The 16,544-nt window shown below is 39.2% G+C and overlaps 1 protein-coding gene and 1 long non-coding RNA gene across 7 annotated transcripts in view; one reads left to right on the plus strand and one right to left on the minus strand.

Moving 5' to 3' along the window:
- Positions 1-1,471: 1,471 nt before the first annotated feature.
- Positions 1,472-3,728, minus strand: LOC134380275 (uncharacterized). Its single transcript, XR_010023862.1, has 3 exons — positions 3,239-3,728; positions 2,932-3,100; positions 1,472-2,453 (listed from the first exon to the last, which is right to left on the minus strand). It is a non-coding gene; the product is annotated as an uncharacterized LOC134380275 (long non-coding RNA).
- The window catches only part of AUH (AU RNA binding methylglutaconyl-CoA hydratase), a 166,728-nt gene continuing 153,011 nt past the window's right edge, over positions 2,828-16,544 (plus strand). For 5 of the 6 annotated variants that reach the window (XM_063099961.1, XM_063099963.1, XM_063099964.1 and 2 more), the window contains exon 1: positions 2,828-3,119. In XM_063099961.1, coding sequence (XP_062956031.1) covers positions 2,867-3,119 — 253 coding nt within the window. In that variant the 5' untranslated portion in view covers positions 2,828-2,866. The remainder of the gene's footprint in view (positions 3,120-16,544) is intronic. The other variant, XM_063099965.1, reaches the window with a different exon arrangement.

Raw genomic sequence — 16,544 nt, forward strand, 5'->3', positions numbered from 1 at the left:
GCCTTTTTCCATCAGGCTCTATGCCAATTTATGATTATCTTTACGCAGTTGTCCTAATCAGTCACAAGTATTATCTGAGTTATTATGTTATTATTATATTATTTTACTTATTTATTTTGGCAGTTGACTGGTACAGGGATCCGAACCCTTGACTCTGGTGTTATAACACTCTAACCGACTAAGCTATGTTATATTATTTTAAATAGCACTGGGTCAGGTGCTCTGAATAACTTCCTTCTGTAAATTTACAATCTATTGATGAGCCAACATGGAGATACCAAAACGATTAGCAACCAAAACAAGTGAACAGTAACTAAATAGTTGCAATGATTGCTGTTAGAGCACATCCTTATAACATCAAGGTCCTAGGTTCAGATCCACATACTGGCCAGCCCCCCCCCCCCCAAAAAAAATTGTCATGGTTGAGCTGTAAATAAAATCCTGAGTTTCCTAGTGTAGTGAATTCTGATAATTTCATGTTGCCTCAGCATCCATTTTGAATATAAGTTAACTCTCTCATCCCAGAAGCAGGGCTTAGTCATCCTTGACACACTTTCTAGTTCTCCACCCTCCTCAATGTGGTTGACCCAGACACAGCTTCCTCCTGGTGACCACCTCCCTAAGAGACAGCTGGATGCAATCTACTTGACTAGCCCTGCTGACCCCTATGCCCCACATGGACTGTGCAGATATGCCACAGTGACCACCTGTCCGTCACAGTGCAACCCCACGGACCTCTAGCCTGTTTGCTCTGAACCCTCTGATTAGAACTCCCCTTGGGAAACAGCTTGAGTAATGCCCTGAACCCCAACAAAGGCTTTAGCTTCATAGGTCCTCTCGTGCCTGTCTGCTGGTCGAGCACCCTGTTACCTCCAGACTCCCTGTTCCTCTTAAGAGAGAGACCTCAGACCAAATTAGAAAGAAATTACAACAATTAAAATCCCAACATTTAGTAGTCAAAGTGAACATCATTATCAGAAAAGAGGAAAGATATAAAGGAAGCAACATTCTTCCTTGTCATAAACTTCAAGAAAAATTTCCCATGGGGCACTTTAGGAAAGATACAATAACCTCAACATCATTCCTACAGCAGATGCGGTAATGAATTCAATTGGCTTTTTCTCTTCACTTTGGATAAAAGCTGAAGGTGTAACATTGAAGGAAGTCTTGCTCAGGACTCAAAAATATAGTTAGTGTGTAACAGCAGAAATTTGTGTGGCAGTAAGAGCATGCTCACAGCAGCACATTTTTCAAACAGTATTCCTAAAAACATACTTTCTCAGTTGAGTTTTGATAAAATCTGTGTAGCAGAAGATTCTAAAACAGTACACTTCAATGGGCACCTCCATACTAAATTGCTGTTCTGAGTTTCTGGAAGAGCCACATGTTCTAAATCTCACCTCAGCCTATGGTTTGGCTGAACACCCTTTATTGAGACTGTTGGCTGAAACTAAAACTGTTGAGACAGAAATAATTTTGTAAAGTTTAATGGGAGCCAAATGAGAGCATCGGCGTGAGAAACACCATTGGACAGAGTCAGAGATGTGCTCCAGAGTTTATTACAAATAGCAAAGGCTTTATAGACAGGAAAGGCCGAAGAAAGTAGGAACAAAGCACAAAGAGTGGATTGGTCATTTTGAAATCACTTTCCTTGTCAGGTGGGGATAGGGAGACAGAACAGTAGAAAAATGCCTGATTAGTTAACTAATTAGTTAACTGGTTACTTCAGGCTATCTTTTTTGTGTAAGGATTAAAAGCAGAGGGAACTTCATTATTGTTTCTCTTGAAGATGTAAACTGCCCTGTTTGGGGACATTGGCTATCTCTTTCTCCTGACTTCTCAGAAGGTCAGACCACAACCTAAATGACTTGGAACTTAGCATTTTAGTTTTTAGTCTGATCTGCTGGTGCCTAGTGCAGGTACTTAGGCAATGCAGGAACTTATTACAAATTTATTTTTGTAATAGACACAATGTATGTATTTATAGGGTACAATGTCATGTTTCGATATACATATATGTTGTATAATGATCAAGCCCGATAGCTGTCAAAAAAAAAAAAAAAAAAAGATCAAACCAGGGCACTGAGCCTCATGCATTTATCATTTCCTTGTGGTGAGAACACTCGAAGTCTCTCTTCTAGCTATTTTGTTATATTCAATGCCCTATTGTGCAACAGAACACCAGGACTTAGTCCTCCTATCTAATTGTAACTTTGTACCATTAACCAGGCCCTCCCATCGTCCCTTCCCCTGTCCTCCCCCGTCTCTGGTAACCACTGTTCTACTGTCTACTTCTAGGACATCAACTCTCTCTTTTCATAGACTCCACATGTGAGTGAGATCATGCGGGATTCGTCTTCTCAGGCCTTCTCGAACGCCGTGCAGTAAACATCGGGCTCCTTTAATCGACATGCACGAGTCCAGCAGTGTCCGGCGCTGAGCTGCCATACCACCTGCACGACACCAGAAGAGACAACATTTTAGTTTACTTTTGCAGCTTCACACGAAGACCTAGGGCGTAGCCCAGAGAGCGCGGGCAGGCGATTGCGTCTAGGTAGTTCTCACAGAATATGTTCCCCTCAATTAGCCCACAGCCTTGGAAAACTTCTCCTTCTCTGCGTGGGACCATTAACCCTCGCGCCAGGGAACCGGCCCTGCGCGGTGCAACCCAGAGCGCTCAGTTACGCCAGCCCGGGCGGCGGGGGCGGGGCCCGGACCCACACGAGCCCTGGGGGCGGGGCTTCGCGCGCGCGACTGCGGGGCCGAGGCGGGGCCCTGGGCCGGGCGCCCCGCGCATGCGCGCGGCGGGCCGGCTTCGAGTGGGGGTGGAGCGGCAGCCGCGGGCTCACGCCGTAAACAAGGCAACATGGCGGCAGGGGCCCCGGGGGCCCTGGGCGCGCTGCGGGCCGGCCGCGCGCGCCTGGTGGCAACCTGCCGTGGGCGGCTCAGCCCGGGGTCGAGGCAGTCCAGCTCGTTGGCGGGCCGGCGGGTGGGCCCGGCGACCTGGGCCTGGGGCTGGGCGCCCGCGGCTGGGGGTCCTGGCTGGAGGAGGGGCTTCAGCTCTGAAGTGAAGACGGAGGACGAGCTGCGAGTGCGGCACCTGGAGGAGGAGAATCGAGGTGAGCGGCGCGGCGCGGAGGGCCGGCCGGGTCAGGTGGGCTCGTCCAGCCCGCGGTCCTTCCGCTGTGCACCCATTTCGTGCTTTCAATACCGAAACGAGCGCCTCGGAGCGGCTCACCTGTGCGGCTTCCACCTTCGGCGCGGGGACAGAGGGGCACGTTGCGACCCCCGCTCTAGCCCGACAAGGTCAATACACCGGGTGTTTAGTTCTTGCTTCCAGGGTCTTTTCTTGCCGTGCAGTGGCTTTCTGTCCAGATGTCAGTGGTAGAGTTGTGGAAGCTGCAGTGAGAATGCCCTTTCTTATTCCGAAGATTCTCAAATTTGAAGCGTTCAGCTGGAACGATGTTTCCTCTTGTCCATTTCATCTCAGGAAGTTAGTTTTGGGGGATTGTTCCACTTCATTGGAACAATTCTGGGCATTTTTGGCCTCGCCAGGCTCGAGACAGGCGTGCGGGTAGTGCTGGTCTTGCCCTTGAACTCCTGCAGTGGGAGGAGACGGATGCGTTAGCAGCGCGGTGCGGAGAAGCCTGTGGAAGGGGTGGCGTTCGGAGACAGTGCTGGTGAAGCTCAGCGCCTGTCACCCGCGGCGCTGGGAACAGCTGAACAGGTTGTGATAGGTGGCAGAGCGGTTTGCCTGTATTAAGCCAGAGGACAGGTCATTTAATTTCGACATGCATTTATTGAGCAACTATAATCTGTTCATCAGAAGTGAAAATCGAAGTCATGATTGCTGTCTTCGTAGAGGGAAGAGGATCCTGGCAATGAATAGGCTGTGCCTTTTTTTTAGTAAAAGATCTCATTTAGCTTAATTGTGATTCTAGAATCAGACAACGGGTCATTCCATGAAATAAAATAAGTGTTCCAATGAACTGAGCAAAAGAGGTTGACTTTACAGGCAGGAAAAGAAAAAAAAAAAAAAAGGCTGAAGAAAGCAGACACGAACAAAAAGCGGACTGGTTATTTTAAAGTGACTTTTCTTGTAAGGTGGGGAATGGGAGACAGAACAATAGAAAAAGAGCTGATTATTTAACATTGAAACTTCACCACATGCCTATTAAAGGTTTAAACTGGCCTGTTTGGGAAATTGTTTGTTATCTCTCCTGATTTCTCCAAAGGTCATATGGGAACTGAGTATCCCTCTGGTCATGTGAACTTTAGCTGGAGTGACTCCATCTTGATTTTTTATTCTGGTCTTTTGGGGCCTAGTTCAGGAACTTAGTTCAAAAAATGGCCTTTTACAGTTTTATTCAACAGTCCCTCCAAAACAAAACTCAGGTTTGTTTATGCATCAGTGCTTCTCTCAGTTATCATCGTTCTGAGTTCCCGGTCTCAGCATGCAAGGCATTCTTCAGTAGGCAGTGAATTTTGCCATTAGTGAGGGTCCTTGGGCAAACTTCTCTATGCCTCAGCTATTTCATGTGTAAAATAGGAAAAGTAATCATGCCAACTTTATAGGGTTGCTGTGAATATTAGATGAGATTGTTAATGTAGGTGTTCAGGAGTATGATGTTATTTCATTTATTATTTTATTACTCCAGGTAGAGGCAAGAGCTCGGTAAAAGGCATGGAGAGGTGAACAAGTGTGGTGTTCTTGGGAAGTAATATAAGGCAGGTGTGGCTGTAGTGTGCCTGACAGGCCGAATAGTAAGAAATTCAGCAGGAAGCAGACTGGCACTGGAGCGATTAGAGCTATGAATTGCCACTGTCTTTTGGCTAAGCTTAGTCGTGCTGGGATTTCAGTATGTTAGACACAAACGGATCGCAAGGTACAGCTCATGATAAGCACCATAGTCTATTTTTTTGTCTTTATGTCTTAAATGAATGCAGATTGAAAGTAAATTTGCACAGAAAGTCTGAAGAATCTTTAAACAAGGATTCAAATGGACTAAAACAGAATATAATCAGAACATAAAAGACAATTTAATAAATTCAAATGTTTTTAATTTCTCTGAAGTATAAGAATCAGCTATTAGGACATCCATGGTATCTTGGGAAAATTGACTCAGTCTCCTTTGAGGATTGGCAAGAATAATGGCTCAGGTTTGTCTAACGTTACGCTTTATTATCTAACCAGCAATCAGCAGTGCAAAGACAAACGCAAGGTCAAGGGTTCTATAGGTGAAAGAGTCTCCCTGGTGCCTTTGTTTTTCATAGAGGCAAGTCCAAAATTTGGTACTCTCCATAGCTTTTAAGGAATAGGAGAACTCTCCAGGTCAAAGGAGCCCCATACTGCACTTGCAGCCCGTTAGGTGGGTGGCTGTGGGGGTGGGTAGGTGCAGAGTACACGAAGCCTCATCTCTAGTCTGGGTTCCATATTTGTATTTTGTTGTGGAGGCACGGTTATATAACCAAGTTTTTTAGTGGTTATTTCTTGAATTGTTCATCCTACTCAGAGTTTTAGGGCAGAGGTCCTGGTCACAACTTAACAAAGGTCTCTTCTGGTCTGCTACTACTTCATAGATATATGAAGCAACCTACTTCATAGATCTCCTTCCCAGTTTATTCGTCATGCTGGTGCTGGGGTTACCTTTTTCCAAGGCCAAAAAGCACTTGTCTCAGTTAAAAACCTCTAATGGCTCCCTGTTGCCTGCAGGGCCTTCTCAACTGTCAGGCCTTTTCAGTCCATCCCCCTAAGTTTTGCCTTTTCTTGCTCTTTTCCATGTCTAGGCTTTTGTACACACCTCCTAGAATGAACTGCTCTGTCCACCGTACTCCAGTCTGGCAAGCTTTTACTCATAATTGTGACCCATTTCAGAAATCCTCTTTGTGGGCTGGCGGGTTAGCTCAGTTGGTTAGAACACAGCTTTATAACACCAAGGTCACAGGTTCAGATCTTCATCCTGGCCAGCCGCCAAAAAAAAAAAAAAAAAAAAAAGAAAGAAATCATCTTTTTGAACCCATCAGAACAACTTCTGGCAGAAATAGAGCAAAGAAGCGAATGTGTAGTGCAGGTCATCCTTGAGACCTGCACCTTCCTGACGCTTCACATCTAGATTATCCTTAGGACTTCTTGAGTGTCTTTGGAGTCTTTCCATGTTCTTTACCAACACTGCTCTTGTTCAAAACCTACTGCCAAGGTCTGCTAGCTGGTCTTCCTATGTCTACTTTCTTTTCTTTTTAAACAGGTGATTCCTTTCATATGTTTTGTCTTAAAAATACGTTTTTATGTATTTTATGGTATGTGAATTATATCTCAGTAAAGATGTATATCGAAATGTGTGGATGTATGAGTATTTTTTATTCTTTATTGAGATATAATTCACATACCATAAAATTTAAAATGTACAGTTGTTTCTAGTCTGTTCACAGAGTTATGCTGTAACCATCAACACGATCTAGTTTTAGAACATTTTTATCAACCTCAAAATACAGAAACCCTCTACTCTTTAGCAGTGACTCCTCATTTTCTCCTCCTTCCCCCCAGCTCTGAAAAACCATTTATCTACTTTCTATCTCTAGATCTGTCTACTCTGGGCATTTATATAAAGAAATCATGTAATGTATGGTGCTCTTTCACTTAGCATAGTATTTTCAAAGTTCATCCTTGTTGTAGCATGTATTAGTATATCTGTCCTTTTTATGGCCAAATCATATTCCACTGTATGGATATACCACATTTTATCTATTCATCATTAATGTACATTTGGGTTGTATATTATGAACAGTGACTCAGGACATTCATATATAAGTTTTTGTGGACATTTTTTCATTTCTACATAGGAATAGAATTGCTGGGTCATTTGGTAATTCTATGATTAACATTTTGAGGAACCACCAAACTTCTCCAAAGTGGCTGCAGCATGTTACGTTCCCATCAGCAAAGCATGAGGCTCTGATTTCTCCATATCCTGGCCAACGTTTGGTGGTGTTTTTCCTTTTAGTTATAGCCATCCTGATGGGTGGGAAGTGGGTCACTCATTGTGGCTTTGATTTGGGTATTTCTAATGGCTAATGATGTTGAGCATCTTTTTTTTAAGTTGCTAAGGAAATTTATTTGAAGGGGGCTACTATAGTGGGTTTTTGTATTAGGAGAGATTGAGGTCAGGCTCACCCTCTGTTGAGCATCTTGTCATGTATTTATTGGCTATGTGTGTGTCTTTGGAGAAATGTGTACTCAAATTCTTTGTCTATTTTTAAGTTGAATTGCTTGTCTTTTTATTGTGGAGTTGTAAACGTCCTTTGTTTGTTCTGGATACCACTACCTTATCAGATGGATGATTTGCAAATATTTTCTCTCCTTCTCTGGGTGTCTTTTCACTTTCTTGATGGTGTATTTTGAAGAGCTAACATTTTAAATTTTGATGTAGTCCAATTTATCTATTTTGTTGTTGCTGTGCTTTTGGATCATGTCTTTGAAACTATTGCCTAACCCAGGGTCACAAAGATTTACGCCTTTGTTTTCTTCAAAGAGTGTTATCTCTTACACTTGTGACTGTGATTCATTTTGAGTTAATTTTTGTATATGGTGTGAGATAAGAGAACTAACATCATTCTTTTGCATGTGGATATCCAGTTGTTCCAGCACCATTTGTTGAAAAGACTATTCTTTCAACCATTGAACTTAGTATTCTTGGGAAAAATTAATTGACTATAAGTAGAAGGGATTACTTACGGATGCTCAATTATATTCCTTTGATCTGCATATCTGTCCTTAGGTCAGTTCCACACCTATTACTGTAGTTTTGTAGTAAAATTTGAAATTGGATAGCATGAATCCTCCAACTTTGTTCTTTTTTAAGAATGTTTTGGTTGTTCTGGGACTCTTGCCTTACCATGTAAATTTTAGGGTCAGCTTGTGAATTTCTGCAAAAAAGCCAAATGGGATTTTAATAGGGAATGTGTTGAATAGGTAGATTAGTTTGGGGAGTATTGCCACTTTAACAATGTTAAATTTTCCAATCCACGAACATGGAATATTTTTCCATTCAGCAGTGTTTTGTAGTTTTCAGTGTAGGTCAAGTCTTACACTTCTTAAATTTTGTACTGTTTAATTTATTTGTTGGCAGCTGGCTGGTACAGGGGTTGAACCTCAGGACCTTGGTGTTATCAGCATCATGCTCTAACCAACTGAGCTAACTGGCTAGCCCTTTGACAGTTTTTTTTTAACGGGATTTTTTCTAACAGGATTTTTGCCTATGTGTTTCCTATCTACAAGATCATGCCATTTGAAATAAAAGTAACTTTTCTTCTTCCTTTCCAGTATGAATGCCTTTTATTTCTTTTTCTTCCCTGATTTTCCTGGTTAGAACCTCCATTACAGTGTTGGATAAAAGTAGCTAGAGCAAACATCCTTGTCTTACTCCTGATCTTGGTGGGAAAGCATTTAGACTTTCACCATTTAAGTGTGATGGGAGCAATGGCACCCTTTAGTAGTTGAGGACGCTTCCTTCATTTGTAGTTTGTTGAGTGTTTTTATCATGTTGAATTTTGTCAAGTGCTTTTTCTGAGTCTATTAAGATGTTTTTCTGATTTTTCTTGTTTAGCCTGTTGATGCGATGGATTACATTAAATGGTTTTCAAATATTTTTTTTTGTCTTTTTCGTGACCAGCACTCAACCAGTGAGTGCACCGGCCATTCCCATATAGGATCCGAACCCGCGGCGGGAGCGTCGCTGCGCTCCCAGCGCCACACTCTCCCGAGTGCGCCACGGGCTCGGCCCCATGGTTTTCAAATATTGAATCAGCCTTGCATAACTGAAATAAATCCCACTTTGTTGTGGTATATAATTCTTTTTATATATTGTTGAATTTAATTTGCTCATATTTTATTGAGAATTTGTATATATGTTCATGAGAGATGTTGGTTGTTAGTTTTCCATTCTTGCCTTTGTCTGGTTTTGGTATGAGGGTAATGCTAGCCTCACAGAATGAGCTAGGAAGTGTTCCTTGTCCTTCTGTTTTCTGGAAGAGATTGTAGAAATGGTATCGTTTCTTTTTTGATATTTTGGTGGAATTTACCTGTGAAACCATCTGGGTCTGATGCTTTTTTTCTGGGAGCTTATTAATTATCAATTCAATTTTTTTTACATAGACGTAGTCCTATTCAGTTCTGTTTCTCCTTCTGTAAATTCTGGTAGATTGTGTCTTTCAAGGAATTGGTCCATTTCATCCAAATTATCAAATTTGTGGGCATAGTGTTGTTTATAATATTTCTTTATTATGCTTGTGATGTCCCTGGGATTCAGTAGTGATAACTCTGCTTTCATTTCTGATATTAGTAATTGTATGTTCTCTCTCTTTTTTCACGGTAAGCCTGGCTAGTGGCTTATCATCTTAGTTATCTTTTTAAAGAACTGGCTTTTGGTTTTTATTTTTCTCTATTGATTTTCTGTTGTCAATTTCATTGATTTCTATTAATTTTTATTTCTTTTTTTTCCTGCTTGCTTTATATTTAATTTGCTCTTTTTTTCCCCTAGTTTCTTAAGGTAGACGCTTAGATTACTGAGATTTTAGGTCTTTCTTCTTAAAATATGCACCTAATGCTACACATTTTCCCCTACATCCCACACTATTGATAAGTTGTATTTTCAATTGTATTTAGTTTGAAATATTTTAAAATTTCTCTTGAGACTTCTTTCCTGACCCATGTATTTAGAATTGCCTTATTTAATGGCCAAGTATTTTGGGATTTTCTAGCTACCAGTCTATTACTGATATCTAGTTTATTTCCATTGTGGTCTGAGAGCATATTTTGTATGATTTCCATTCTTTTATATTTGTTAAGGTGTGTTTTTGTCCCAGAATGTGGTCTGTCTTGGCGAATGTTCCCTGTAAGCTTGAGAAGAGTGTGCATTCTGCTGTTGTTGAGTAAAGTATATATTCAGTTAGCTCTCCTATTCGATTATGCTAGTTGATTGATGGTGGTATTCAGTTCAAGTATACTCTTACTGATTTGCTGTCGGCTGGATCTCTATTATGATAGAAGTGAGTTGAAATCTGCAACTGTAATAGTTGATTTGTCTATTTCTCCTTGCGGTTCTATCTTTTTTTAACCTACATAATTTGATGCTCTGTTGTTAGGTGCACACACGTTAAAGATTACTGTGTCTTATTGGAGAAATGACCCTTTTTTAATTATGTAAGGTCCCTCTTTTTTTCCTGATACTATTCCTTGTTCTGATATCAGCTTTCTCTGAAATTAATATAGCTATTCTGGCTTTCTTTTGTTAGTGTTAGCGTGACTTATTTTTCTTTTAATCAATCTGTGTCTTTATGTTTATAGTAGGTTCCTCGTACACAGTGTATACATATTGAGTCTTGTTTTTTTTTTGATCTACTCTGATGATCTCCTTTTAATTAGTGTATTTAGATCATTCACACTTGAAGTGTTAAGGGTTTGGATCCCCAGACCAGCCAGCTGCCAAAACAAAACACACGTAAAGTGTTTATTGAAATAGTTGGGTTATTATGTACCATACTCATATTTGTAACTGTTCTCTGTTCATTACTTTTGTTCTTTCTTTTTCTGTCTCTTCTGGTTATTTATTTATTTATTTATTTTTAATTTATTTAATTGATTTTTAAAAAATGACCGGTAAGGGGATCTTAACCCTTGACTTGGTGTTGTCAGCACCACGCTCTTTTGCAGTATATATTTACAAGTAATCCAGGTCCACTTTCAAGTAACATGATACTGCTTCCTGGTTGTGAAAGTATAACAGAATATCCCAGTTTTTCCCTCCTGTCCCCTACAACACTGCTGTCATTCATTTCCCTTTTCTGCAAGCTGCAATGACTCAGTACAATGTTGCTATTATTTTGAAGAAATTGCTATATTTTAGATCAATTAAGAATCATAAGGCAAAAAGAATATTGAAATTTATTTAGTAGTTTTGTTGTTAGTGGTAGGGGTGTAATAATTTGTAGTATATTTTATTTTTATTGTAGGATAGGGCAAATGAGAAAATATATTGTTCTTGAGAACCAAGCTTTTCATTATGGTGGAAGGGGCAAGTACAAAGATGCAGTGGGGGAGGTGAGAAAGAATCCTGTTATTTTGCATTCGAATTGGTGCTATCAGGATGAATTTATAATTTCTAATAAGTCTGAAGACCATAAGTGTATTGTTATATGTAATATATATTTTCCAATTTTTTGCCCTGAAAGAGTCTAAAATCAATATCGTAGTAGCAGCAAGCATATCTAATACCCAGATCTTGGTTTCTAAATACTGTTCCCTGACTAAAAGAAGCCAGGGCTCTTTGGAGAAATGGCTGATTTCAGGTATGGAACAGGGAAAGTGTTCAGGAGAACCTGGAATATGTTCTTGGGTCAGAAATCCAGGAAATGCTCAAACTGAAGGAAACATGTCAGGAGCACATAGAAACAGGCTTGCAAGGGCTGTCTGGTTAGCTGAGTTGGTTAGAGTGTGGTGGTGTAATACCAGGGTCAAGGGTTCGGTTCCCTGTACTTGCCAGCGACAAAAAAAACAAAGACAGACTTACAGAGGTTCCCCTGGCCATATATAGGGTGATTTGAGTATTAACTGTGTGATGATGGCAATGGATTATAGCACATTGAATAAAGAATTCATAAACCATAGCGATATTCAAAATAGTGGGATAGGGAAGAACTTGTTTTTATAGAAGAAATGATAAGAAATTACCATTTGGAACCACGAGTGAAATAGTAAAGGAATTATCATGGCAGTATGAGGTATGGATCCTTTGTCTTTTTCCAAATGGGTACCCAGTTGTCCTAACACCGTTTATCCCTCTTTACCCCACTGATTTGAAATACCACTTTTATCATAAACTAAATTTTCTTCTGGACATTCTGTTCTGTTTTATGATCTCTCTCTGTATTGTACTTCTAACACTTGAATTATGCAAGTGCTATGTTGTGTCTTAGATAGTGCTAGTTCCTCCCTCCTTCACCATTGCTCTTCTTTTTTCATTGTTTTGTAGGCTCTTCCCGCACTGTTACTTTTATACATGAATTTTAGAATCTTCATGTCTAGTTGCAGAATTTTGATTGTGTTGAATTTATAAATTAGGGAAATAGTTATAACAGTGTTTTTTCCTGTGTAAGAATGTGACACGTTTCCATTTGTTCATTTCTACTCTTGTTTTTTCAGGAGAGCTTTACAAAGTGCCAGTAGGGTTTGCACAGTTCTTGTTAAGTGTATCCCTCAGTCATCCTCCTTCTCTCCTTGCCTTCTTGCCTCCTTTCTGGTTGTTAATAAGAATGGGGTGTTTTCTCTCAATATATTTTCTGAGCGGTTGCCTTCCCCTCCCTCCATATTCATGAGGGCTACTGTTTCCAAATGTATTAATTTCACATCTCTTAAAGAATGCTTTTTGTTTCAGTAGTTTTTTATTTGTTTTTCTTGGGTTTTCTAGGTTTACATCATTATGTGTTAACGCATTTCTAAGTTGTTTCCAAGATTTGGCTAATATAAAGATTGCTGCAATTCTTGTGCGTATTTCATCGTGTTTATGTGAAGGGGTTCTAAACCATTTCAGTGCATTTTTAGTGTAGGTTGTTACTACTTTGATAGCATTTGCAGGAGCCTGGATTATATATGTGGCTTATCAAAAGCATTCTTTCTGTCAGTGGTTTTCAATAGTTTTGTTATATGTAATTTGTTAGTAATAATAATAGTTATTGAAGTGTATAAAGTTTAAAAAAATTTACATACTCATGTTATTAAAAAAAAAAAACTGTACAGGAAGGTGCCATACCTTCACTTTCAGGCCCTTTCATCAAAATTAAAGACTTGAAACATCTCTTGAACCTTGCTGTGAATGATGGTTTTATTCACTGTCTTTCTGATTTGTGCTACCTGAATTTTTATTTTTATAGACAGTATCCGGGCTCCTTTTGATGTAAGTTGAGAGAATATTTGCTGTTCTATTTCGTTTTCTGCCTTCCAATTTTTGTTATTCACTCACTCATTCATTCACTTCGTTATTTTCTATACCTTGTCCAGTCCAATAATATCTATCATTTATAACATTAGTTTACATCATCATAGTTTATGATGGTTACATTTTGTTCTCTTATTATAATTGTTAAATATATTATCTGTAAGTTGAACATAAACAGTGTTTATAATATTATGGATCAACAGTTATGTTGTTATTGCCTTTACTGTACCTCTGGAATCGCCTACTTCCCATCACCACTATTACAATTTGAAATCTGCATACCTCTGCAGTAGACTCTTGATTGATCTCCCCAAGTCTACATCAGATGAAATTCTGATAACAGAGAACTTACCATTTTAACCGTTTTAAATGTACATTTCACTGGTTTTTAGCTTATTCACGATGTCCTACAAATGCCACCACTATCTCATTCTTAAATACTTTCATTACTCTTCTTTATTGGTGTATTAGACCTAGCGATGAGGTTGCATCCTGATAAAGCCATCATAAGTTGAAAGTATTGTAAGCTGAAAATGCACTTAATGTACTTAACCTACCAAGCATAGTAGCTTAGCCTAGCCTACTTTAAATGTGCTCAGAACACTTACATTAGCCTATAGTTGGGCAAAATCATCGAACACAACCTATTTTATAATAAAGTGTTGACTATCTCATGTAATTTACTGAATACTGTACGGAAATTGAAAAACTGAATGGTTGTATGGATCCTCAATGTATGGTTTCTACTGAACGCATATTGCTTTCACACCATCACAAAGTTGAAAAATTCTGAGTAGAGCCATCTAAAAGTTGGGGACTCTGTACTTTTGCGGTATACATTTATAGCTAATCTGAATCCACTCTCAAATAACACTATGCTGTTTCATGGGTAATATGAGCACCTTACAATAACAAAATATTCCTAATTCCTCCCTCTATTTTACATATGCATAGCATACATAATGGAATACATTGTTGCTATTATTTTGAATAAATTATCTGTTAGATGAATTAAGAATAAGAAAAATAAAAGTTTTATCTTTACTGATTTGTGCCCTGATGCTGTTCCTCTTTTAGTATAGATCTGAGTTACTGACCTATATAATTTTCCTTCTGCCTAAAGAATTTTTTCTAACGTTTCTTGCAGCGCAGGTGTACTAGCAACAAATTCCCTCAATTTGAATTTATCTGAGAAAGTATTTCTCCATTACTTTTTTTTTTTTTTTTTTTTGGCAGCTGGCTGGTGTGGGAATCCTTAACCTTGGTGTTACAGTACCATGCTCTAACCAAACTGAACTAACTGGCCAGTCTCCCGATTTTTTTGGTGGCTGGCCGGTACAAGGATTGAACTCGGTACCTTGGTGTTATCAGCACCACACTCTAACCAAATGAGCTTACTGGCCAGCCCATTCCTTCACTTTTGAGAGATAATTTTACAGTACAATAGACCCTTGAACAACATGGAGGTTAAGGGGACTCCCCACCCCCTTTGTAAATCTGAATATGGCTTTCCCATGGGTCATAAAACTTTCCCCTGGGTCGTTGCCCTGCTGAGCCCTGTGGGGCGGGGGAGACACCATGCTAATACCCTGCTGTTAGGTAGGCTACTTAATTGTTTGGTTAGGTATGTCATGCATTCATGACATGCTTAGGTATGTCATACCTAAGCACCAGTTTTCCAATATATTTATTGAAAGAAATTTGTGTGTGAATATAACTATGCAGTTCAAATCTGTGCTGTTTGAGTGTTTGCTGTATACAGAATTATAGGCTTGTGAGTTTTTTCTTAATACTTTCAGTATTTCACTCCATTCTCTTGCTTGCATGATTTCTGAGAAGTTGGGTGTAATTCTTACCTTTGTTCCTCTTTAGCTGAGGTGTTTCTGTCTTCTTTCAGGATTTTTTTCTTTATTTTTGATTTTCTGTAGTTTGAAAATGATGTGCATAGGTGTGGTATTCTTGGTTTTTATGCTCCTTGGTCGTCTCTGATCTTCCTGAATCGGTGGTTTAGTGTCTGACATTAATTTGAGGAAAATTATCAGTTATTACTGTTTCAAATATCTTTTTGCTTTCTCTTTTTCTTCTCGTTTTGGAATTCCCACTCTGTGTGTTACACCTTTTGTAATTGCCCCACAGTTCTTGGATATTCTGTTTTGTTTTGTTTTTTTAAACTCTTTTTGCTTTGCTTTCTAGTTTTTGTGATAGAAATCTCAATGGAAATTGAGGTATCCTCAAGCTAGATTGAGGATACCTCAATCTAGCCATTGACTGGGTCCTCTTGGAGTTTTTCTCTTTTATACTTGTCCCTGTGAGCCTTCAGAAATTCGTCTATTACAGTCCAGGTTTCCCTAATCCAACACTGGCTCCTGCAAAGGTCTGTGCTTGTGAATTTCTCCTTAGACAAGCGTGATTCTCTGTGTTCTCTTGTCAGCCTCTGTCATTGTGGGGGATGCAGTTAGTCTTGTGGCTTCATTTTTCTGACAGATCTAAAAAGAGTTGTTGATTTTTCAGATCTCATTCTTGTATTGTTTATTGTTAGAGTATGACTGTTGTATGTTGATCTTGTATCATGTGGCTTTCTTGAATTCACTTATCAGCTCTATAGTTTTTTTGTGTATTCTTTGGGATTTTCTCTGTATAGAATCATGTCTTTTGTGAATGGAAATAGTTTTACTTCTTTTCAATTTGGCTGCCATTTACTTCTTTTTCTTGCCTAATTGCCTTGGTTAGAACTTCTAGTATCACAGTGAATAGCAATGGTGAAAGCAGGCATCCTTGTTACAGTGTAGGTTAGTCTTACATTAGGGGGAAGACTTTCAGTCTTTCATCATTGAGTATGATGTTAGTTGTGGGTTTTTCACAAATGCCCTCTGTCAGGATGAGTTGAGAAAGTTCTCATCTCTTACTAGTTGCCTGTATTTTTAAGAATTTTTAAAGAGTGTTGGATTTTGTCAAATGCTTTTTCTTTATCAGTTCAGACAATCATGTGATTTTAAGAAGTTTTCTTTTTGTTCTGTTGATGTAGTATATGTATTACTTTGGTATTTGTGTGTTGAACTACCTTTGCATTGCTGGGATAAATCCCCACCTGGTCAGGGTGTATACATCTTTTAATATGCTGCAGGATTTGGTTTGTTAGTGTTTTGTTGAGGATTATTGCATCTACATTTCTAAGAAGTATTGGTCTGTATTTCCCCAGTATACTCTTGCTTGCTTCTGATCCGTTCTTTACACCGTGGCCTGAGTGATCTTTTTGAAATGCAAGTTTGGGCATAGAAATTGATTTCTACAACTTGATAAAAAGCTATTAGAAACTTAGAGCAAACTTCATACCAAATAATGAAATACTAGAAGGGTTCTCATTAAAGATATTGACAAAATAAGGAAACTTGTTGTCTTTGCTAATATCTATATTGGATTTGAAGTCCTAACTAAAGTAAAATAGCAAGAGAAGGAAATGAGAAGTTAAATCAACATCAGAGTAGAAAATGTAACAGCCAATATTTCTAGATAATGGTTGATCATCTCCTTAGAAAATTGAAGAGAATCACTGAT

The sequence above is a fragment of the Cynocephalus volans genome, chromosome 6 (assembly GCF_027409185.1).
Source record: "Cynocephalus volans isolate mCynVol1 chromosome 6, mCynVol1.pri, whole genome shotgun sequence".
Taxonomy (NCBI): Eukaryota; Metazoa; Chordata; class Mammalia; order Dermoptera; family Cynocephalidae; genus Cynocephalus; species Cynocephalus volans.